The sequence below is a fragment of the Hevea brasiliensis genome, chromosome 16 (genome assembly GCF_030052815.1).
Source record: "Hevea brasiliensis isolate MT/VB/25A 57/8 chromosome 16, ASM3005281v1, whole genome shotgun sequence".
Lineage (NCBI taxonomy): Eukaryota > Viridiplantae > Streptophyta > Magnoliopsida > Malpighiales > Euphorbiaceae > Hevea > Hevea brasiliensis.
In genome coordinates, this window is record NC_079508.1 from 66,907,687 (window position 1) to 66,934,044 (window position 26,358).

Sequence of the window (26,358 nt, forward strand, 5' to 3'; positions counted from 1 at the left end):
CTCATTTGGAAGGGAATAGAATCAGTCTTTGAAAACACAAAAATCACAAATCCAAACCACCAACTTACCCCTAGCCACCAACATTCCAAGTTTCCACCAGCGAAGCACAAAGAATGAAGCAATCACTCTCAACAATTACAAAATAGCTAAGAATTAACCAATCAACCCAAGCAACAAATATTAACCAGTTACAAGAGTCAATTGTGCCAAAACAAACCTAAATGAAATAGATAGCCAATGTGTCTCAAATAGATGGTGAGTAATGTATGGAAGATTCTATTGCCAAACCCATATGCAAGCATAAAAGATCTAACTCTACTAATGTAACAAGCATTTTTCAAAGAATCATTAGGTCTTTTTAAGGGTTGTAATGGGGTCAAAATAGGGTAAAATTGTGTTAACAAAGAAAGGGAATAAGGAAAACAAAATATGAGAATAATATTAATCATGAAACTCAAAGTGCATCCATTTTTTTTTAATAGAATTTTTTTTTTATCAAGAGGAAAGAAATTCGCAATGAATCTCAAGTGCTATCACAATAAAGGGACTACTTTTATAATATTTTTTTTATTTTGTATGCGTCCCTATTTCATGTCACACCAAAAATTACCTTTGGGATATTTTGGTGACCATTTTTTTTTTATCAACTTTTCACAATTACTCTACCACTATTCAAGATGTTTCAATCCTCCAAGTTTTTTTTTTATATCATTATTTATTTTATTTTTTTTTATGCACTTAATTGCTAAAATATTATTCTCATAATAGGTGGTAGTGTTTAGGTTTAATGGCTAGGTAAATGATTTGGGTTCCAAAGAAATTAGGGAATTAAGGTTCAAGGGGGTTTGCAAGGGTTGAAATGAGATTAAGGTAGGTTAAGGCTAAATGTGAGGTTTAAAATATGAAGGAATGCCTAAATCATATTCTTATCAAATGCAAGTTAAAAATTTCGCTTTGAAAGATCTAAAATGCTTGTTCTAGGAATAGTGAGACGACAAGAACCATTTTCTTCCTTAAAGGCTTATTCAGACACTCAAAACTCAAAATAACTAATCAGAATCTGCATACCTAGATAAATGTATTAATTTTCAGCTATTAAGTAAGAGGAAGAATAATGCTTAAGACTTTGTACCCAGCTGGAACTTTCATTCCACTAACCATCTAAAGGCAAGTTGGATTGCTTGAATAAGTGGCTTATGGAATTCAAAGACTGGTTTAAAAATCCAAAAATTTTAAATGAATTAATGAAATGCATGAATGTATAAATGTATAGTCAACCTATATGTAACTAAGTATGCATAACTAAGTGTATGAAGCTATATGCAAGTGTATGTATGTGAATATGTACAAGTATGAAGTAATGAATGAGTATGTCACTATATGCAAGTGAAAAAGGAAAAAATAATTTTTGCAAAAAATTTACCCTCTCCCCCATACTCAGAATGAACATTGTCCTCAATGTTAAAAGATTGCAAGAAATGGGATAATTTGGCTATATATGCAGAAAATGGGTGGCTCATATGTGCATAAAGAATTATTACCCTGTTGCATAAGCGATAGCACAACTTGTGTTGAAAGTGACACAAGCGGAGATGAGAATTGTTACCTCATTGAAGTGCAGCCAATTTAATTAAATAAAATTTGGACAGCTGCTGCACTCATTGCAAAAGAAACAGTGCAATGGAATCCATTAAATCAATTAAACTCAAAAAGTTGAAATAGGGAAGTTAAGCTCAAAAATATAACCATCAAGTGTAAATTCCGAAGGAGCATATCAAAGCAAGTGAGCAAAGTACTAAAGATTCAAAAAAATGTTCGTATGAGCAACTAAAAATAAAAAATAAACTGAATAAGCAAATGTTTCAAGTAAAAGAAAAACAACACAAGCAAAATATTAACTAAACAAGTTATTAAAAAAAACTAATTAATTAAGCAACTAAAGTAAAGACATGAAATTTTTTTTTTTTTTTACATCAAAATGGGTTAGTGGGCTTTTGGGCTTGGGCTTGGGGTAGCTGCTGACCCATTCTGGTGAAGGAAATTTTCATCCTGCTAAACAAACAGGCGACACAAGTTAGAACATAAGGATAGGGGGGTTATGTCGCAGGTTGTGTAACAATCTGCTCAAAATTGTGCCCAGCGAACACAAGCTACGACACAAGCAAACCGGTTATGTCGCAGGTTGTGTAACAATCTGCCCAAAATTGTGCCCAGCGAACACAAGCGATGACACAAGCGAACCCGGTTATGTCGCAGGTTGTGCAATCTGCTGCCCAAATTTGACAGATTTAGAGAGTGCCTAAAAAAGTAAAACAAATTAGATTTCAAATTATTAAACCTTCATAACATGAATTCTAATAGTTCAACTTGTTATGTTCATCAAACACTCATAAAAAATAATTTTTCAAAGCACCAATTCACACATCCACATTCAAATAATTTTCTTGTTAAACCAAGATGATAAGGTTTGGAAAATTTTTCTCTTAAAATTAACAGAAAGGGCAATGAATCCAGCAATATGCACCAGCAAATACTCAACAAAAGAAAGATGAAAATTATAAGTGAACAAGTTTAAAACTAAAATTTAAAACTAGAACTAAAACAAATTTTTTTTTTTATGCTCATTTGCTTGCAATGCATTGCATCCCATCTGCACAAGGAAATTAGAACAATGTTAAACTCTGAATAAGGAATATAGAAAAAACTTAAAACAAACATATATATGAAAGAAATAAAGAATCAATGAAAAATTGTGGGTTATGCACAAAAATGCTAAGTTTAGGTCTTTAGCTTGACCATGCTCAATCAAAATTTCATGGAGAATGAGAGAGATAGCAAGTTGCTATCTTCTCAATTGGTTCACCAACTGAATAATGCCTCAACCTTTGTCCATTTACCTTGAAATTACTAGATTTTTCACCAAAAATTTCTACAGCACCATGAGGTAAAACTTTCACAATTTTGAATGGACCTGACCACCTTGATTTTAATTTTCCTAGAAAAAATTTTAACCTTGAATTGAATAAGAGAACCAAATCTCTTTCTTTAAAGTCCTTTTTCTTGATATGCTTATCATGCCATTTTTTAGTTCTTTCTTTATAGATCCTAGCATTTTCATAAGCATCAAGTCTCAATTCTTCTAACTCATCAAGTTGTAAAAGTCTTTTGTGTCTAGCAGCTTGTAATTTCAGGATTTCCTTTTTCACAACATCCTTCATTGTAGGATTTAATCTTCTTTGGTGTTCAATGGAAGGTTTAGTATTTGGCTCTAGGAAAATCCTATGCATACAAACTATTGGACTAATTCCCTTTATATCATCAATTGCATAACCCAAAACTCTTCTATATTCTCTCAAAACTCTCAACAATTTTTCATTCTCAATATCAGGCAAGGATGCATTAATTATAACAGGATATGTTCTATTTGGTCCAAGAAAAGCATACCTGAGGTTGGAAGGAAGAGGTTTAAGATCTACCTTTGGGGCATCCTCTACCTTTAATGATGGTTGTTTGATTTCCAAATTTTGCACTTCTTCAAGCTGAAAAATTGTGGCTTCAGGATGTGGTGGAGAGCTCTCCAAATGTTGTGCAAAAGCAGCTATGTTGTGATTATCATCATCAATGCTCCCACCAAGGACTAAGCAATTTTCAAGTGGGTCTTATGGATAGCTTTTTCTGAAATGCTCTTGAACAATCTCATCAATAATATCTACCCGCAAACAAGACTCAACTTCTTCATGTTTCCTTTTCATGGCTGGATTGATGTTGAATATCATTTGATTATCTCCCACTCTAAGTGTCAATTTCTCACCCTTTACATCAATTAATGCACCAGCTGTTGCCAAAAAGGGTCTTCCCAATAAGATAGGAATTTTTGTGTCTTCTTCCATATCTAAAATGACAAAGTCCACCGGAATGTAGAATTTCCCAACCTTGATAGGCACATTTTTTAGAATGCCTTCTGGATACTTAATTGAACGGTCAGCCAATGAAAGATACATGTTTGTGGGCTTCAACTCTCCCATATTCAACTTCTCATATATTGAAAGTGGCATTAGGCTGACACTAGCTCCAAGGTCACATAAGGCATTTGCCATACAATTATCACCAATATGACAAGGAATGGAAAACACACCCGGATCTTTGAGTTTGGGAGGTAACTTCTTCTGAATTATAGCACTGCATTGCTCTCCCAAGTTGATGGTGTCATAATCTTCTAGCCTTCTCTTGTTGGAAAGAATCTCCTTAAAAAACTTGACATAACTTGGCATTTGGGATAGTGCCTCAGTGAATGGCACATTGATATACAACTTCTTTAGCACTTCAAGGAATTTGCCAAATTGTTTGTCTAGCTTATGCTTGATGAATCTTTGAGGGTAGGGAAGGGTGGGCTTGTAAGGTTCAGGTGGGATGTATGGTTTCTCTCCCTCATCTTGCTCACTTTTGCTTTCTTCTTCTTTTTCATTTTTCTTGCTCTCAACTGAATTTTCTTCTTTTGTGCTCTCTTTTTCTTCTCTCTTGTTTTCACTCTCTTGACCAACTTTCTTACCACTTCTCAAGGTTACAACCTTACATTGTTCATGAGGGTTTTGTGGTTGGCTAGGTAATTTCCCATAGGAGTTGCTTCCTGATGAGCTTGCTTGTTGAGCCAATTGAGTTTCCAACATACGATTGTGGACTTGTAATTGATCCATGGTTTGTCTCATGTGTTGCATTTCTTCCTCCAATTTGCTATTCATCTTACTTTGTTCAGAAAAAAATTTCTCCATTATGCTTTCCAAGGTTGGCTTCGGCTCATGAGGTGGAAGGGATTGTTGTGCTCTTGCTTGATATCCAGGTTGTGGCTGCCTTGTGGGCTGAAATTGAGGCTGAAATTGAGGCCTATTCTGCTGCACATACTGCTGGTTATGAGGATAATTTGAGCTTTGATCTTGTTGAGCAAAATTTGCTTGTGGTCTCCATGTTGAGTTGTTCACATTAGAGTAAGAATTTCCCATAGGTTTCTGTTGATAACCTCCTACATAAGCAGCTTGTTCTTGCAAATAATCATCACCATAAGAAGAGTAATCAACTCCACAACTTTGGGTTCCATCTGTGAAGGCAACTTATTGCATAGTTGTAGGAGTTGAGGTTGTTGCCTTTGTGCAAAAATCACTAAGAAGCTGAGTCAACTGATCAAATCTTGCATTCATGTAGCTAACTGAGTCAAGTTCATAAATCCCAGCCTTCTTTGGCTCAAGTGCTCTAGGATTTCCCCATAAATGGGTATTATGAGCAATCTTCTCTAATAAATCATAGCATTCTTCACTTGTCATTCTCATGAAATCTCCTCCTGCTTGTGAATCAATTGTGTTTCTTATGGCTGGAGTAACTCTGGTGTAGAAATTCTGAACAATCATCCATTTGGGTATTTCATGATGAGGACATCGCCTTTCAAGCTCCTTAAATCTCATCCAAGATTCATACAAAGTTTCATCATCTCTTGGTTTAAAAGCCACCATCAAATTCCTCAAATGAGTGGTCTTCCCAGGTGGGAAAAACTGAGATAGAAAAGCTTGAGATAGCTGCTCCCAAGTAGCTATAGTAGCTTGTGAAAGTGAGTCATACCACTCCAATGCTGAATCCCGAAGAGAGAATGGAAATAAAGTGAGCCGAATAACTTCATCTGAAACTCTAGGCTGCCTTTGTGTGCCACATATCATCAAAAATTTCTTCAAATGAGAATGAGGATTTTCAAGTGGACTACCTCCAAATTGTGAATTCTGAACCATTTGAATGAAACCCGTCTTTAACTCAAATTGATTAGCTCCAATAATAGGTATGTTATCTCTCACATCTGCACATCTAGGAAAAGCATAATCTAACATGGATCTTCTTTGAGGATCATTTTGATTAACAACTTCATTTTGCCTATTTTGCTCATTTCCTCCATTATCTCCACCAATAGCTCTATTTTGATTCTCCATATTTTCAATTGTCTCCTCTTGCTCAAATCTTTGTTGTTCTTCTTTTTCTGCTTCCTTTCTTCTATTGTATTCCTTTTTGTTAGCTCGGCAGAATTTTTCAATTTCTGGATTGAACGACAATTCAGTGTCACTTGTGCTTTTCGATCTTCTCGTAAATAAGAAAAGTACCTGAAAAACACAAGGAACAGCAGTGAAAATAAAAGAAAATAAAAATTCTAATTAGCTTAAAACAATTAAAATCCAACTTAAAAACAAACAATTCCCCAGCAACGGCACTAAAAACTTGATATTGTGTCCGCAAGTGCACGGGTCACAGTAGTATAGTTTTAAAAAATGATATCGATCCCACAAGAAATTGTGCTTAAATTGGAAATAAAAGTATAAGCTAATTAGAACGGCAAAAATTAAAGATGTAAAATGAAATTTGAAATTAAAATTGGTATTTGAAGAATTTAAGCTAAATCAAACAATTAATTAAACTAGATTACCAAGATTTAAATTGAAATTTCTATTTATAAATTTTGGAGGAATTAAATCTAAATTCAATAAAAATTAAAGTGATTCTAGAGATTGGATTTTCCATATTGTTTGCATGTGGTTTATCCCTAATTTAGCCAAACACATGAGAATTGCAATTTTGAGGGAAATCAATTCTTAAAATTTTGAAACCTTTTTCAAGCATTTCAAAGTTGGTTTTCATTAAATCAAACCCTGTTTTCACGGTATTTCAAACCTAAGAAAAACCCAATTAAAGCTCTAATTGATTTTGGAAAGTCCCCTTAATTCTCTTAGCTTATCTCTAACACCAAGGAAACCAAGTTTATTGCAAGATTATCTATCCCTAATATTCACTTTTCAGTCCATCTATTAAGGATTAAAGCTTAACTTAATGAGGGCCCATTCATCAAGCAAGGCAACAAGCTCACAAGCAATAAATCAAAATGTAACAATCTTCATTTAAATGGCTAAATCAGTTCAAAACCACAATACAAATTAATATTTACAAACCCATCTCTAGAATCTCCAACAACTACTCACAAATCATTGTTTCAAGACAAACCCAAGTGTATAGATGAAGAAATAATGGAAATCTAAGTTAAGGAATAGAAAAACCCAGAAGAGTACTGCAGAATCTGCTGCTGGATGAGTGCAGAACGAGCTCCTGCAGCTGCTGGAAAAGATGGCTTCACGTGATCCCTCTTCCTCCCTTTCTTTCTTGCCAAAATTGCCTCCCTCCCTTCTTATGGAAAGAAAATGATAAAGGAGACTTTATATAGGTGAGGGGACTGCCCTAGAATGGGTAAAAAGGGGGAAGGTTCCAGAGAAAGTGAGGTAAAAAATCAGAGTAATGCAAGTGCCACGTCAGCCATTTCCAGTAAAAATTACATAAGCTGAACTGGTTGTGTCGCGGGTTGTGTCGCGGGTTGTGTAACAATCTGCCTGAATATCTGACGCTCGACACAACCTACGATATAAGCTAAATTGGTTGTGCTGCAGGTTGTGTAACTCTCGGCCATTTTTTTACTCAACTTCAAAAATTTTTGCAATTCAACTCTAATCTCCTCCAAATGGCTACTGTGATCAAAATACACCAAATTTATCCAAATTTAACCTACAAAACAAATAAATTTCAAAAATTAAACTAAGAAGTGTGAAAATTATAAAATTGACTAAATATATGCAAATATCTATAATAATAGCTATGAACAAGGGTAAATTATGTGCAAAAATTACTCCTAAATGATGATCTAAAATGCATGCATCAATCAACTATTTTACAAATAAAATTATCTAACTAGTAGTTATTGATAGAAAAGAAATGGAGAAAGGGAAGGGGTTTCATGGTATTATGGGGGATAGCTGAATGTATTTTATGCATATTATTTCTATTTTTTTAAAGAAATTAATAAAATAAGATAATTTTATTTATAAAATAATTGACAGACCAGCAGGTTAATTTGGAAATTTTAATTTCGGTTACAACAACTTTTATAAAATCAAATCGAATTCATTGAGTTTTATTAAAAAAATTAAAATCCAATGATTTTTACGAAAGTAATTATAAAATTAAGTAAACACGTTTAATATTTACCCTTCATTTTGATTAATAAAAAATTTTCAATGTATCAATAAATTTTTATCATTTAAACTCAATTTTAATGATTTCACGATGTGATCACATGCAAATCAGAATTCAATGAAGCATCACACCAAAATTGTTTACATGGAATCCAAATTAAATAATAAAGAAGATAAGTAAACAAAATTATGGGATCCCATTCTACAATGTTAATAATAATAAAAAGGCTTCGCAAAATTATAATAATTGTAATAATTGTTATATTTGTTATTATTATATGTTATATGCGTTTTGGCTCGAGTTGACAATGTGTCTACCCCATTTAACTACTTATAAAATTAAATGAGAAAAAAATTAATTAATCCATTTAGTGTACATATAAACCACGGATAATAACTTGTGAAAAGCGAAATCTCAATAATATTGACAAAAAAAAAAAAAGAAGTTCAATGAAAAAAAATTGCCCAATACATAAATTTACTCTTAAACTTTATTAAAAAATCTTCATAATATTCTGAATTTTTAAAATATTTAACAACAAACCTTACCCCTGGAAATTAAGATACCATTCAGATTCTAGTCAGCAGATCACAATATCAGCGTGGTTGGAATTCATGCTCTTTAATTTAAAGATTTAAAGTGTTAGAAGAAAGAATACAAGTAATGAAAGAAAGGATTGTGTATTTGTCTGTGTCTTATTTACAGAGATATTACATCTATTTATACATGAGAATATGAGCTAATTTAGACAAGAATAATAATTGCTGTAATTATGCTACACAAATCTCCTATAATCATGCTAATTGCTATAATTATGCTATACAAATCTCCTATAATCATGCTAATTACTGTAATTATTCTAACACCCCCCCTCAAACTCAAGGTGGTAGCATAGGTGCCAACTTGAGTTTGCTTAAGAGATCCTGAAAGCGAGCGGGATGATGCGTTTTGGTGAATATATCAGCGGTTTGGCTGACAGAGGAGACAGGAATCAAACATATGGTGCCATGAGCAACATGATGACGTACAAAATGACAACCAATTTCGATTTGTTTGGTACGCTCATGAAATACATCATTATGAGAAATCTGTATGGCACTTCTATTATCGCAATGAAGCATTGTGGCAGAAGAATGAGTGACACCCAAATCAGTTAATAACCACCATAATCAAAGTAATTCAGATGTAGCATCAGCAAGAGCACGATATTCAGATTCTGTACTAGAACGTGCAACAACAGTTTGCTTTTTGCTATGCCAAAAGATAAGAGAATTACCTAAGAAGAAACAATAACCAGTTGTAGAGCGACGATCTGTTAGATCACCTGCCCAATCAGCATCAGAGTAGCTAGATAATACTAGGGAAGAGGTAGCGAAAAAGTGCAAACCATGAAAAAGAGTGCATTTGATATAATGAAGGATTCAAAGTACTGCAGAGAAATGAGTTGAGCGAGGAGCAGACATAAACTGGCTAACCAGATAAACAGCATATGAAATATCAGGTTGAGTAAATGTGAGATAAACAAGACTCCCGACAAGCTGTCGATATAAAGTAGGATAATCAAGAGGAGTGCCATCAAGAGGTGTAAGTTTGCAATTGAGCTCCAATGGGGTTGATCTTTGTTTGCTATCGGTGATGCTGCCGAGAAAGTAAGTCGATGCATACTTGGCTTGAGATAGATAATAGCCATCGAATTTTGAGAAACTTCAAGACCCAAAAATAGTGAGAACCAGTCTTTCATTTCAAAATGCTGATTGAGATAATGTTGTAACTCTGAAATACCAGATGAATCATCTCATAATATTTTCATATCATCAACATAAAGCAACAGAAGAACAATACCACTGTCAGTTCGGCGAGTGAATAATGCAGAATCATGCGGACTAGAGAGAAAACCAAGTTGAGTAAGAGTGGAACTAAATTTGGCAAACCAGGCCCTGGGAGCTTATTTTAATCCATATAAGGCTCGCCGAAGTTTGCAAACCTTATGAGGAGAATGATAACCAGGAGGAGGATGCATATAAACCTCTTCTGTTAAATCACCATGCAGAAAAGCATTTTTGACATCGATCTGGAAAAGTTTCCATTTACGAACTGCAGCAATAGCTAAGAGACTGCGAATAGATGTTAATCGGGCCACTGGAGCAAAAGTTTCTTTATAGTCGATACCATACTCTTAAGTGTACCCTTTGGCTACTAAGCGAGCTTTGTAGCGTTCAATAGTTCCATCAGAACAGGTCTTGATTTTGTAAATCCATTTGCAACCAATAGGGGTCTTGTTTGGTGGAAGATCAACTAAATCCCAAGTATGAGTTTTCTCTAAAGCCTGAAGTTCGTCAGTCATAGCTTGCTGCCAAAGAGGGTCAGTACTTGCCTCACAATAGGAACGAGGCTCATGAAGGGTTGCAATAGTAGAGTAATAGTGAAAATCAGAAAGATAATGAGTTTCTCTTACACGGGTAGAACGACGAAGAGTAGTGCTAGGAGGAGATGCAGGCGCAGGTACTGGATCAACAACTGGGCAGATTCAACAGGGGCAGGTGTAGTTGGGATAATATTGAGCACATCACAATCACCTGGATCAGGACTTGGAAACAGCTCTTTGGAGGAGTCAGTGAAAAATAGAGAGTCAGTATTGACAAAGTGATAGAATTTAAAAAGAGAAAAGAACATAGTATTGTCCCAAAAGGTAACATGACGAGAGATGCGTAACTTATTAGAAACAGGATCCCAACAACGATACCTTTTGTGTTCAATGCCATAACCAAGAAAACAACATAGACAAGCACGGGGTTCTAATTTGGTATGTTCATGAGGTTGTAAAAGAACAAAAGAAACACATCCAAAAGGTTTAAGGATGGAATGGTCAGGAGATTGTCCAAACAACTTTTCAAAAGGAGATAAATTATGAAGAACCAAGGTAGGAAGACGGTTAATAATGTAAACAGCATGAAGAGCTGCTTCTCCCCAAAATTTTTCTAGACATGAGGCAGAAAGAAGAAGAGTACGTATAGAATCAAGAATATGGCGATGCATGCATTCGGCTCGCCCATTCTATTGAGAGGTGTGAGGACAAGAACGTTGAACAACGGTGCCTTGCTGACTAAGAAACTGAAGTAAAGAAGAATCTCGATATTCCATGGCATTGTCTGTTCGGAGAATTTTAATATCACAAGAGAACTGAGTTTTAATCATTTTTGCAAATGTGATGTAAATTTGTGATAACTCAGATCGATGTTTCAAAAAATATATCCAAGTACACCGAGAATAATCATCAATAAATATCACAAAATAACGAAAATCATTTATTGAAGAAATATGAGAAGGACCCCAAATGTCAAAATGAATTAAACCAAAAGGAGTGTTTGAAGTAGTATGATTATGAAAAAAAGATAATGCAGGTTTTTTTGCAAACTGACAATTTAAACAATTAAATGACTCAAACTTAGTAGATCCTAATAATCCACGAGAAATTAAAGGTTGAATTTTACTGGCAGAAGCATGACTATGACGAAGATGCCATTGGTGAATGGAGGAATTAGGGATTGTAGCTGCAAACACAAATCTCTGAGGAAGATGTAAAGATGCAAGCTCAAATAATCGACCCACTCTGCAACCCTTCCTAAGAATCTGTCCCATTTGTGGATCCTATACCTGGACACCATGGGGAGAAAAAATAATATTTAGTCCTTTTTCACACAACTGACCAACAGAAATAAGATTGAGTACCAAATTAGGGATATAATAGGTGTCAGGGAGATGAAGATTTGAGGTAGATACATGACCAGTATGTGTGATGTTCATTTTAGTACCATTTGCAGTATGGATTGGTGGTAAGAAAGATACAGGTTTTGCAGAAGATAAGAATTCAAGATTAGTGGTCATATGATTACAACATGCAGAGTCAAAAAGCCAATAAGAATTACCCGGAGTGGCAGACATGGTAGCAGGAGAATTAGAAGAGATAACCTATTTGAATAGTGCCTCAAGATCACTCATGGTGATGGCAGTAGAACCCTCAGCAGCAGCAACAGTAGTGACAGAGGAAGATCCAGGCTTTGAGACATTCTTGAATTTAGAATGCCCTCCTTTTGGTCTTGGAGGGCGTGTGGGACAATGTTCAAGAATATGACCATAACCATGACAATATCTGCATTCTATAGTAGGACAATATGCAAAAGCATGACCAATTTGATTACAATTCTTACAGAGTTGATTGCTAGATTTCTGATGTGAGGATCGAGTAGTTGCAAGAGCAGTTTCAAATTGAGGAGTTTTATCTAAACTGAGACGAGTCTCTTCAAAAATAATCTCTTGAATAGCAGTATCCAATGATGGGAGTGGATTTCGATGTAGCAGGAACGCTCGAATGGCCTCATATTCTGATCGAAGAGCCATTAGAACTTGAATGAGATAAAGATGATCTTCACTGATTTTGGCCTGAGATATTTAATTCCAAATGGGTTGGACCTGGGCAAGAAAATCATTCACAGATTGACCTGGTTCTTGTTTCAGATTATGAAGAGTAGTCCACAACTGATAATAGTGGGCAAGTCCAGTGGTCTGATATCGATTAGCCAAAAAATCTCAGATTTCTTTTGCAGAGTCATAATTAGCAAATTAGATGTGGACGGACGAGACAGAGGTATTGCAAAACCAGATGATGATCTGATGATTTTTACTATCCCAATCCTCAAGACGGTCAGCAAATTTTGCATCAGTTTCATCGTTCTCTCTTGTCAGCGTAGTGATATCTCCGGTAACAATACGCCAAAGCTTACGACCTATCAAAAAACTTTTCATTCATTGAACCCAAAGATTATAGTTAGAACCAGTCATAACTGTTGCAATAGGTTTTAAAATATCATATTTCTCCATTGATAACAAGATGAGGAGAAAAAAAAATGGTATAATAACAAGAATGAAAGAATGAACCAGAACAAGTTGTAGAGAGAGAAGAGAGACCCCAGAAACTAGAAATAAAAGTTTTACGACTCTGATACCATGTTAGAAGAAAGAATACAAGTAATGAAGGAAATGATTGTGTATTTGTCTGTGTCTTATTTACAGAGATATTACATTTATTTATACATGAGAATATGAGCTAATTTAGACAAGAATAATAATTGTTATAATTATGCTACACAAATCTCCTATAATCATGCTAATTACTGTAATTATGCTACACAAATCTCCTATAATCATGCTAATTGCTGTAATTATGCTAACATAAAGAATATCTAAATTTCAATTTATAGGAATTAAGATGTGATCATAAAAAGTTTTAAAAGTTCAAAGTGCCACAAGAAATTTTTGCCCAAGACACAATCATATGGGTTCACATATTTAATAAGTAGATTACATTATATATCTTATATCTTAAGTTCATGATAAATCAAATTTAAACAAGAAAAATTTTTAAAAAATATATACACGTTGACACATATTTTCCTCTATTTTTTAGCTAAAACACACATGACTTTTTTTTTTTTTAAATCTGACATTACACGGAAGTTCATATGCTTATTTTTTAAGACATGTGGAAAATAAATAAATAAAAATATATGGCAAGCATTGCATGCCCTAAACTTATATACTGTAAAATTCCGACTGCCAGAATACACTCCTTCGATAGATAAATCATAATAATGAATGTATAATATGACTTGTCTTCGCAGAATTAATATATATCTTCCCTGAGTTTACGAAAATGATTGTTGTTGACTATAAAAAATAGCTTCTTTACAGAAGAATTGAAAATAGAAAATAATAAAAAGAAATTCTCCCCCACTCCAGGGATTCTGTCCATCCAGAAATGGTTATGCATGAGTCCACACATTATGCCTGGCTGCAAGTTCAAGGACAGAAAATGAGGGATGCAGGAGAATAATTCACCCACGTACCCACTAAAGCAAGCAATATACACGTTATTATCCGTACAATATGCTTACGCGTAACAGTCAATATTTTCGAAAGAAAATCATTATCTTCCACGCTTAAATGCCAGATCATGCAGAGCATTTTTTTTTCGAATCGATGTGCACATAATGAAGCAATCAAACCAATCAAGTTCAAATAGATAGCAAGAATTTTCCGATAGCAAATGGATCCATCAATTAATTATGGGATGAAACCAGAAGAAATGGAGGGGAGTGAAAAGGAGAAGAGTCAAATTCCTGTGGCAAACCGCTATCAAGTTGGGGTTTAACGTGATTTGATTAAATGGTGAAATTAATATTTTTATTATTTATCATGAATTTAAAATATAAAATATATAATATATAAATTACACATTTTTATATTTTAAATTAAAGTTATAGTAAACTAGACGTAGATAAAAATTCTCTACTACTTTATCTTTTATATTTGAAAATGTGTAAAGTTTAAAAAAGTATATATATATATATATATATATATATATATATATATATATATATATATATATATATATATATATGAAATCTAATTAAATGGGCCAACAGTATTTTCTTTCCAAGAATACATTGTAATTTATAGATAGTGGGGCATGGCGCCCCACTACTTAATTGATTAATTCATTAAAATATACGATCAATCTAATATGTCGCATACTTAATTGGTTCAGTTGATTAAAATATATATTCAATTGAATCATTTAAATGATAATCATTATAGTTGATCCAAATATATATGAACAATGTGACATATCGCATACTCAATCGATTCCATTAACTAAAATATATATTCAATTGAATCATTTAAATAATAATCATCACAATTAACTCAAAATATATATGGTCAATGTGATATTGTACATAATTAATTTATTTATTCTACTTAATTAAGAGCTCAATTGACTAAAATATATAATCAATGTAATATGTCACATACTCATTTGATTCAATTAACTAAAATATGTGATCAATGTGATATGTCACATACTGAATTGATTCAATTAACTAAAATATATATGCAATTGAATCATTTAAATGATAATTGTCATAATTAACCTAAAATATATATGATTAATGTGACATTGTACATAGTCAGTTAATTCAATTTACTCAATTAAATGTTCAATAGACTAAAGTATGTGATCAATGTAATATGTCACATACTCAAAATAATTCAATTGATTTAAATATATATTTAATTGAATCAATTAAATGATAATGGCTATAATTGACTCAAATATATATGATCAATGTAATATCATAGATAATCATTTGATTCGATTAACTCAATTAAAAACTTAATTGACCAAAATTGTAACATCCCGAATTTTCAAATACTTATTTTATATGTAAATATTTTATTCTAACTCTGGTATTGTAGACTTCACGTAGGTACTTTTGGTTCATGAAAATTCGATCGTCGCCCGAATCTGCATTTTCGGGCCAGACAGACAGCTAGCCTAAGCTACTTCAGAGCTGGGTCAAGATTATAGGCTATCCCACCACTTCCAGATGTCCCGGATACGTTTCCAATATCAGAATTGACGTAGATAAGCCTGAACTCTAAGTTTTCTTAATTAGTTAGTCTCAAGTTTAGATTAAAAATCCATAAAATATTTGTGGTAGGTTAGAAAATTATAATTCCTTTTGTATTAGCTTAATAATATTGCTAAGACCACGGGCCAGAATTTTAGAATTTTTAAAGCTCATTTGGATAGTTTTTGCAAAAGGGTTAATTGTAGGGACTAAATGGTAATTTTTTAAATTATGGTTTTTGATTGTTTGGATGGGCCTAGAAGGGGCCATGTGATGTGATTGAGATATGGTTGTACGACTTATGAATATAGAAGTGTATTTTGAGCCATTTTATAGGTTGGGTAAGTCCTAGGTATAGGGGGAATTATGTCGGATTTTGGGCACGACTTAGGATGCCTTTGGTAATTTTTAAGCTTGTGTTGAGTCAATTATATTAAATAATTATAATGAAATTATCAGGTGAGCCGAGACAGTCTTCATTCTCTACCCAACGGTCACAGTGATTTTGATTCACGTCTGTGATTAAAATATTAATTTTAATTATAATTTTAATATTACTATATGTTCAGGCATGCTCATGCATCAGTTATAAATATATATTTATACAGTTAAATACTAGGCACATTTTATATTGCATCTTTATTTGATGAAATGCTATTGATGTTATTTTATGGTAATTTGGAGCAGTGTGTGTGTGTTGCCGTACGTGTGGTGTGTGGTATTGGATATGGATAGGATGGGTAGACACGGTTGGAGCTTGACTCACTAAGACCCGATCCTTTTATTGATAAGTCAGGGTAGGCACGGCTCGAGATAATCTCGCTGGTCCCCACATTTGGTCTATTAAGCGAAAGTCTAGCTTGAGATGTACTTGCTGGCAGAGGTTGGATTAAGAGAGCTGTATAGAGGATCAGCTCCCATATGTGTATTGTTTGCATATTATATGGGTGCGTGAGTACTTCAAATTACCTTTTTACTGTTATGATGTGATTTGTATAAAAATTATACAGGGTGTTGCATTCCACATTTTATGATGCATTAGCTTTAAATAGCTATAGAAATTGTACTTAAAATCGATATTTTGCTCTCTGAGTCGAACGCTTACTCCTGTTTACCTTATTTTTCTAGGAGACCGGAGATTTCTTGTTGAGTTCTAACCTGCCTCTCTCCTTCGTAGGCAATCTATTAATATCTGTTATATTTTGTATAATTTTACTAACTTCTAGAGCTCTGCATATGTTAGAAGCATTTTATTTGAATTGAGACTGTAATATAATATTATGGTAAATTTGTAAGAACATTAAATGCATGTATGTGTGCAATGTGATTGGATTGGATGAGAGAGCTAAGCTTCCATTTGATTTTATGACATGATGAGTATGTGGAGGGTGAGTTGAGCTCCCCAAATTGTTATATATTGTGCTTACAGGTCGGATGAATAAAAAACTCCCCGTTGTTTGGTTCATATTATTACTGGACTCTGTTCGGTTGTTTTCTTGAAATTGGACTTAATATGGGCCTTAGGATTGGGTTAAGGAATAGTTAGGCTTACTACGGGCCTCGGGAGCTTTGAACTGACCCAAGTCTTAGTGTCGATTTGGTCCATAAGTTGGGTGGTGACAAAAATAAATGATTGAAATGACATATTACATACTCAAATTGATTCAATTGATTTAAATATATATTCAATTGAATCAGTTAAATGGTAATTTTTGTAATTGGCTCAAATATATATGATCAATATGATATGTCATATACTCAAATTGATTTAATTGACTCAAATATATATTCAATTAAATTATAATTTTTACAATTGACTCAAATATATATAATTAGTGTGACATTACACATAATCAATTTGATTCAATTGACTCAATTAAAAACTCAGTTGAATAAAATATATGATTAATGTGACTTATTACAATTCAAATTAATTATTGAATCAACTGAATTATAATTTCGTAATTGACTTAAATATATATGATTAATATGATATTGCACATAATTAATTGAGTCAATTGAGTCAATTAAAGGCTCAATTAACTAAAATATATAATTAATATGGTATGTCAAATACTCAAATTGATTCAGCTGACTCAAATATATATTAAATTGAATCAAATAAATTATAGTTTTTGCAATTAATATAATCAATGTGACATGTCACATATTTAGTTTATTTGATTGATTAAAACATATATTGAATTGAATTCACATAAATTCACCATATTTACTCAAATCAAATATGAATATTAATTTACCTGTCATTGTCTAATTCAATTTCGTATCACAGATCAAATTTAAATTAATTTTAAATTGAATAATAATTATTTAATTTAATTTAAATTAAAATTATTTTTTCAAATCAAATAATTAAATTTAATTAAAGTCAGAAAATAAAATTAAAAGGGAGAGGAATAATTTGATTTAATTATAATTAATCCTAACATTAACCGGCCATTTTTTTTTAAACTAAACTAGCCAGATTAAAAGTAGAAAATTTGGCATGTTCCACCTTACACATTTTATGTAATATACATGATTTTTATCAATTGGTACAAAGTTAAGGAAAAAAAATAAAAAAAGCCTCCAAATGATAAATATTGGCTAAGAGAAAATTGTTTCATCACAAATATTGGCTAAAGAAAAAGTATACATGGATTGAACTCTTTAAAGCTTCAATAAATTAAAATTAAAATAAATTTTCAAAATTAAAATTTAAATATTAAGTATATGTTATTAAAATTCAAATAATTATATATGTTTTCTTTAGTGTGTGTAGAGAAGAAGTTTATTTTTTTTTCTTCTTGAAAATGAAAGTATAATTTATTACTATTTGCTAAAAAAGAGGATGTAGTTGAAGGAAAAGTAATAAAAGAGAAAAGAGTAAAGGATGAAGTGAAATTTTACCTCAAAAAATATAAAAGGTAAACGAGACATTTTGTATTACTAAAACCTTTTTGATCCACATTAATTATGGATCTATTTAATCCCTCAATCATCATCAGTTTAATCCATTTCACATGCAGTTTTCTAAGCATTACTTGTATCTAGGGGTAAGCATTCGGTTCGAACCGAACCAAACTGAACCGAATTACATATATTAGAAACCGAACAGAACTCAAATGGGTGAAAAATCGAATCGAACCGAATCACTCTATTTAAGTTCGGTTAGATTTAAACCGATCGGTTTTTATTTTTGATTAATTTTTTAATGTAAACTTGATTTTTAAGTTATTTGGTCTAATTTTGACTTTGGTTTGAACCTAATAACCATTAATCAATAAAATTAAATAATTAATATTTATAAAATAAAATATAATTTATAAATTCTCCATAAAAATAAATCAATTTAAAAATCGATTCGGTTCAATTTGATTCGATTTGAATGTATAAATTACTATTTAGTTCGGTTCGGTTTAATCGATTTTTTTTCTCTTCAAAACCGAACCGAACTGATTACATTTAAAAACCGAACCGATTGAACCGAATTGACTCGATTCAATTCGATTTTTCGGTTTGAGCCGAAATCTGCTCACCCCTACTTGTATCCACAGAATAATTTACTAACAAATATCGACGCATGATTCATTAGTGTCGGCCTAATAAGGCTGTTGACTAATTAGCCCTTAATAATCATAACAATAGTAATAACAAGCTGTATTACTCCAGGAATTTGGATTGACAGCTGGTTGAGCATGATTCGTGGACAACTATCATTTCTTTAATACATCCATAGCATGCATGCTGTACATATATGAAAATAAGAAAAATATGGTCTTTTGTGGATATCTGTGAATTCATTACTCTGAAAAATCAGCGGGGATATTATTTGATTTTCAGTAAAAAACTTGCCTCGTACATTCGTGCCAAGTTGTGCCCGATAACATAATGATGCAATGCAATGTGGCCTCATGAATCGCATTTTAGATTTTTAAATGTCAAGTAGCGCTTAATCTACTTCTATAAATGCCCTTAACCCTCCCACCATTTTCATATCGGTCACTCTTCAAACTCTTAAAGCTTATATCTCAAAAGCCATCCAAGAATTTCCAGGCCTTGTTAATTTTGAGATATGGCTTCAAGAACTGTGGCCTACACTGCCCTTCTCCTGTCTCTCAACCTCCTCTTCTTCACATTGGTGAGCTCTTCCTCTTGCCCACCACCATCACCAAAACCAAAAGGCCCTTCACCTCAACCGAGTAACCCATCGCCAAAGCCAAAAACCCCGGCACCAAGCAACCCATCGCCAAAGCCAAAACTCCCTTCACCTCAACCGAGTAACCCATCGCCAAAGCCAAAAACCCCGGCACCAAGCAACCCATCGCCAAAGCCAAAACTCCCTTCACCTAAACCAAGCAACCCATCACCTAAACCAAGCAACCCATCGCCTACACCATCAAACGGTGCTTGCCCTAGGGACACATTAAAGCTTGGTGTATGTGTGGACCTGTTGAAGGGTTTGCTGGGGATTACAATTGGCAGCCCACCAACGACCCCTTGCTGCAGCCTTCTGACTGATCTTGTTGATTTGGAAGCCGCTGTTTGCCTTTGCACTACCATCAAAGCTAGTGTCTTGGGCATTAACATTAATCTTCCCATTGACCTTAGCTTGTTGCTCAACTCCTGTGGGAAGAAGGTTCCTGAAGGATTCAAGTGCGCATAAATTCATTCCACTCGATCAGTTCCAAATTAATTATTTTCAATAATTTCCTATATATGGTTGCGATACGCTTATCGCATTAAATCAATAATTTATCATTATGCTTTTATTTTCTGGATAAAAAGGCTTCTAGCCTTTTTGCATTTGTATCTTTCCACAGAATTTAATTTAGTAAAAATTATATTTTCGTATTTGCAGCTTCTTGCATTTGTAATTTATTTATTTCTGCCCTTCATGAGGAAGATAATCTTGGTGCTTAATTATTATATAGGAGAACTCATCCATTATTCCGTGCAATATATACATTTTAGAGCTTAATATGCTCTATGCAGTTTGTGACGAAGCAACAATAATTAAGCACGTGATTCTAATTCTATTAATTCCATTTACTCTAAATGTATAATATATATTATGTTCGAAATTATGAGCTTGACTGTGTTAAAATATCCTTTTTCCATTTTTCTTTTCTAGAAAGATTGAATCCAGTGCCAATATTAATCATTCATCTCTGGTTGATTATTCACTAATTACGATTACTCGAAGGATTTTTTTTTTTTTCCTTTTCAACAAATTTAATTTAAAAAAGTTGGCCTGTTTATGGAAATTGTTTGACATTACCTGAAACTTGATTGGGGTAAATAGATTAAGGAAGTAGAACTTTCTATGAAGTGTAGAAAAAATTGATCTTGTTTGATTTTTATTATCAAATCAACTTTTAGGGAAGTAGAGCATTCTACTTTTCTTTGTACAAGGGAAGTAACTTATTTAAGTGGAGTTTAGTAAATTGCATTTCCCTAGTTAAGTATGATGAATTTACCAATTTATCATTTAATTTGTTAAATTTTAAATTATTTTTATGGATATTATTATCTTTTATAATTTAGATACAAACTAAATTCTAAAAAGCTAATTTATACACTACATAAAATTATATCATACTTTTCAAAAAATAAATTCCCTATAAGTATATTTCTAAATAATATACTTATATGAAAGTAGAGTATGTGTAATACAATAAGGCCTTCAGTGAGTATAAATTTATTATTAATAATAATTTTTACTTATAAAAAAAAGTAGCTGAAATAATAAGTATAAAATAATATTACTCATTGTACTTTTTTTTTTGACATATGGTTATTCAACTATATGTATAAATGAGTTTATTTTGAATATAGTTATCACACACAATCAGTAAGTTTTTGTGAGTATTTTCATAAAAATTATTAAACTTTAATTTTCTTTATAAAACTTATTGAATTTCAATTTGATTTCATAAAAGTCACCATAATCATAAATGATTTTTACGTTAACTTGCTGACATATCAACTATTTTATAAATAAAATTATCTAACTAATAGTTATTGATAGAAAAAAAATGGAGAAAGGGAAGGGGTTTCATGGTATTATGGAGGATAGCTGAATGTATTTTATGCATATTATTTCTATTTTTTTAAAGAAATTAATAAAATAAGATAATTTTATTTATAAAATAATTGACAGACCAGCAGGTTAATTTGAAAATTTTAATTTTGGTTACAACAACTTTTATAAAATCAAATCGAATTCATTGAGTTTTATTAAAAAAATTAAAATTCAATGATTTTTATGAAAGTAATTATAAAATTAAGTAAACACGTTTAATATTTACCCTTCATTTTGATTAATAAAAAATTTTCAATGTATCAATAAATTTTTATCATTTAAACTCAATTTTAATGATTTCACGATGTGATCACATGCAAATCAGAATTCAATGAAGCATCACACCAAAATTGTTTACATGGCATCCAAATTAAATAATAAAGAAGATAAGTAAACAAAATTATGGGATCCCATTCTACATTGTTAATAATAATAAAAAAGGCTTCGCAAAATTATAATAATCGTAATAATTGTTATATTTGTTATTATCATATGTTATATGCCTTTTGGCTCGAGTTGACAATTCGTCTACCCCATTTAACTACTTATAAAATTAAATGAGAAAAAAAATTAATTAATCCATTTAGTGTACATATAAACCATGGATAATAACTTGTGAAAAGCGAAATCTCAATAATATTGAAAAAAAAAAAAGAAGTTCAATGAAAAAAAATTGCTCAATACATAAATTTACTCTTAAACTTTATTAAAAAATCTTCATAATATTCTGAATTTTTAAAATATTTAACAACAAACTTTACCTTTGGAAATTAAGATACCATTCAAATTCTAGTCAGCAGATCACAATATTAGCGTGATTGGAATTTATGCTCTTTAATTTAAAGATTTAAAGAATATCTAAATTTCAATTTATAGGAATTAAGATGTAATCATAAAAAGTTTTAAAAGTTCAAAGTGTCACAATAAATTTTTGTCCAAGACACAATCATATGGGTTCACATATTTAATAGGTAGATTACATTATATATCTTATATCTTAAGTTCATGATAAATCGAATTTAAACAAGAAAAATTTTAAAAATATATACACGTTGACACATATTTTCCTCTATTTTTTGGGTAAAACACACATGACCTTTTTTTTTTTTTAATCTGACATTACACGGAAGTTCATATGCTTATTTTTTAAGACATGTAGAAAATAAATAAATAAAAATATATGGCAAGCATTGCATGCCCTAAACTTATATACTGTAAAATTCCGACTGCCAAAATACACTCCTTCGATAGATAAATCATAATAATGAATGTATAATATGACTTGTCTTCGCAGAATTAATATATATCTTCCCTGAGTTTACGAAAATGATTGTTGTTGACTATAAAAAATAGCTTCTTTACAGAAGAATTGAAAATAGAAAATAATAAAAAGAAATTCTCCCCCACTCCAGGGATTCTGTCCATCCAGAAATGGTTATGCATGAGTCCACACATTATGCCTGGCTGCAAGTTCAAGGACAGAAAATGAGGGATGCAGGAGAATAATTCACCCACGTACCCACTAAAGCAAGCAATATACACGTTATTATCCGTACAATATGCTTACGCGTAACAGTCAATATTTTCGAAAGAAAATCATTATCTTCCACGCTTAAATGCCAGATCATGCAGAGCATTTTTTTTTCGAATCGATGTGCACATAATGAAGCAATCAAACCAATCAAGTTCAAATAGATAGCAAGAATTTTCCGATAGCAAATGGATCCATCAATATTAATTATGGGATGAAACCAGAAGAAATGGAGGAGAGTGAAAAGGAGAAGAGTCAAATTCCTGTGGCAAACCGCTATCAAGTTGTGGTTTCACGTGATTTGATTAAACGGTGAATTTAATATTTTTATTAAAATATAAAATATATAATAAAATTTACGTATTAAATATATAAGTTACATATTTTATATTTTAAATTAAATTTATAATAGATTAAACGTAGAAAAAAAATTCTCTACTACTTTATCTTTTATATTTGACAATGTGTAAAGTTTAAAAAAAGTATATATATATATATATATATATATATATATATATATATATATATATATATGAAATCTAATTAAATGGGCCAACAGTGTTTTCTTTCCAAGAATACATTATAATTTATAGATAGTGGGGCATGGCGCCCTTGAGCTATAACATAGATCCTCAACTGCACAATTGAGGATCTATGAATGATAACGATTCCGAAAAAGAAGATTTGAATAAATTACAGGAATAATGATTTTTAATCACACACCAAAGTAATATTAGCTTGGGAATTTAGATAAATTTGCATTTAAAATTAAAAAAAAAAAAAACGAATGTATTGATTTACGTAAAATATTAAAAAATACCAATGATAAGTTCAACCCATTCTCTTTTCTTTGGAATTTATTGATCTGAATTTAGCTGGACAATATTTTGTTAAGTTTTCCTGATTCCCTTATTAATGTTTAATAAAATCTTTCCTTATTAAAAAAATTCCTTCATATATTGAGAAATTTGTTAAATTTCAACAAGGTGATTGATTTTTGGTCTAAACCACTATATATGGTAAGGGTAAGGTTTGTATGTACTTACTTTCATAATTATTATATGAGATATTCGAATTTGAAACTATTTAAATAAAAAACACATATCCTCTCTAAAAAAAATCTACTGTAAAATTGAAAACTGAGAATATATGCACTTACCTTGATTTTAAGATCCTTAGAATTATCCATAAAAATTCTTGATTGTAAAATTGCTGGAGGAAGAAGACATCTTAGCCCATGTAGGAAAATCAAATACACATTTATTTGTTTTTATATTCAAAATTTATTGGCTCAAAACGTATTCAATAGGTTAAAAATAAAAATTAAGATGTCTGATAAATTAAAGTGAAAATTCAGAGTGTCACTAACCATTGCCTTAATTAGTTCGATCCATTATATTAACATTTAATACTCATAAAATTTCTTAAAATATAAAATGTGAATCCACAAAGAAGGATCACATATTCTAATAATACTGAATTATTTCTTTAACAAAATAATATCGCATAGGATTCATCTTGCTAGTAGTAGATCGTGTTAAATGCAAGAAAATAAAAAATATACAGGCTTGCATTTTCACATGCCTACTTCGAGAAATGAACTCAAATGTAGTGCACGCCCTGCATGCACTGTAAAGTGAAAACCCGAAAAGTTCTATCCGCCCACAGAAATAATAGAGGATGGACCCTAAACAACACCACTGCTCCACACACACACACACACACACACACACACACACACACACACACACACACATATATATATATATGCTTGGCTGTAAACCTGTAACTTCCAAACTATACTTCATTTCATGCTATTTCGTTTTTAAAGGACAGATCATAATAAAGAAAATAATAAGAGAAATTAACCCATTAAAGCAAGACTAGTTGTCCCAAAGAAAAGCATAGGGTTAGTACGAAATACGGAAAGAAAAACGAAGCAAGATTTGTCTGTCTGCCGACTGACTGGTTCTGAAATCAAATAATTCACAGATTGAACCGAGAGCCAGTCACGGATGGGCATTGGAGTTAGCAAAAGACAAACAAAACTCCAAAATTTACTGTCAAAACTTCGCCTTAGATCCCTTGGTTTTCTCATAATGGCCCTTTTTCTTTACAAATGGTGTTAATAGTTCAGGTTTTCGCTTCCATATTCTCGAGAAATTGCTCACATTGGCTTATCAAATTCAGCTATATAATCCTAACTCCAACCACATCAAAATACCCAAGAATAGTTAGCAACTTTCAATTGAACCCTAAGTCATGGGTTCTAAGGTTGCAACCATGTTCTTCATCTTGATGATTTTCATGGCGATGTCATTGCCACCCATTTATGCTTGTGGTCCATGTACTCAGCCACATCCACCGACGCGCCGCCCAACCCACCCAAAAGTTCCCTACCCGAAACCACCAGCCACCAAGCACCCACCAAACAGTGGAGGCCATCCACCTTCAAAAAACCCCCCAATGCCACCGATAGTACTACCACCAATAATCATTAATCCTCCCCCAGTAATATCTCCTCCCGTAACAAATCCTCCTGTAATTATAACACCCCCGATAACACCGCCACCTTCTTCGAGCTACCCACCGTACACTGGCGGCCCTCCTGGTGGCGGGGGTGGTGGTGGAGGAGGAGGTGGTAGTAGTAATCCTCCACCTACTACTCAACCAACTTGTCCAATCAATGCACTTAAGCTAGGAGCTTGTGTGGATGTGCTAGGAGGTTTGGTGCATGTTGGGTTGGGGAACCCAGTTGAAAATGTTTGCTGCCCCGTAATTAAAGGATTGCTGGAGCTTGAAGCAGCAGTTTGTCTTTGCACTACTTTAAGGCTTAAGCTCCTTAACCTCAATATTTTCATTCCTCTTGCTCTTCAAGTCCTAATAACTTGTGGAAAGACTCCACCTCCTGGATTTGTATGCCCTCCTCTTTGAAATGAACTTAATTAATAATTAGGAGAGTTTGGATTATGATGTTAATTAATTAAACTTTACCTAGTTTGTTTTCGTGTTAGGGTTTTGTGAGTGCTGTGACTTGATTTCTTGCGTAGAGCTTAACCGTTAATGAACGTCGATTATGGTGGTATGTGACTGGGAGTTTCTCTGATTAAGTTACATTTTCGTTGTTGTTTATTTTTGTTCCAATTAGGTTCTGCGTCACAGTGACTTGCCTTTCTTTCTTCCCTTCTTTTTTTTTTTTTTTTTTCTTTTAATATCTTGGTTACGTG

At 32.3% G+C, this 26,358-nt stretch overlaps 2 protein-coding genes and 1 non-coding gene across 3 annotated transcripts; all 3 read left to right on the forward strand.

Moving 5' to 3' along the window:
- The first annotated feature begins 5,409 nt into the window (after nt 1-5,409).
- LOC131175173 (small nucleolar RNA R71) lies at nt 5,410-5,516 on the forward strand. The gene has a single exon (XR_009145335.1). It is a non-coding gene; the product is annotated as a small nucleolar RNA R71 (small nucleolar RNA).
- Nucleotides 5,517-19,497: 13,981 nt separating this feature from the next.
- Nucleotides 19,498-20,369, forward strand: LOC110638288 (lipid transfer protein EARLI 1). The gene has a single exon (XM_021788795.2). The coding sequence runs from the start codon at nt 19,591-19,593 to the stop codon at nt 20,179-20,181; it is 591 nt and encodes a 196-aa protein (XP_021644487.1). The 5' UTR covers nt 19,498-19,590; the 3' UTR covers nt 20,182-20,369.
- A 4,891-nt stretch (nt 20,370-25,260) lies between these two features.
- On the forward strand, nt 25,261-26,263 carry LOC110638289 (36.4 kDa proline-rich protein-like). Its single transcript, XM_021788796.2, has one exon. The coding sequence runs from the start codon at nt 25,394-25,396 to the stop codon at nt 26,063-26,065; it is 672 nt and encodes a 223-aa protein (XP_021644488.2). The 5' UTR covers nt 25,261-25,393; the 3' UTR covers nt 26,066-26,263.
- Nucleotides 26,264-26,358: the final 95 nt, after the last annotated feature.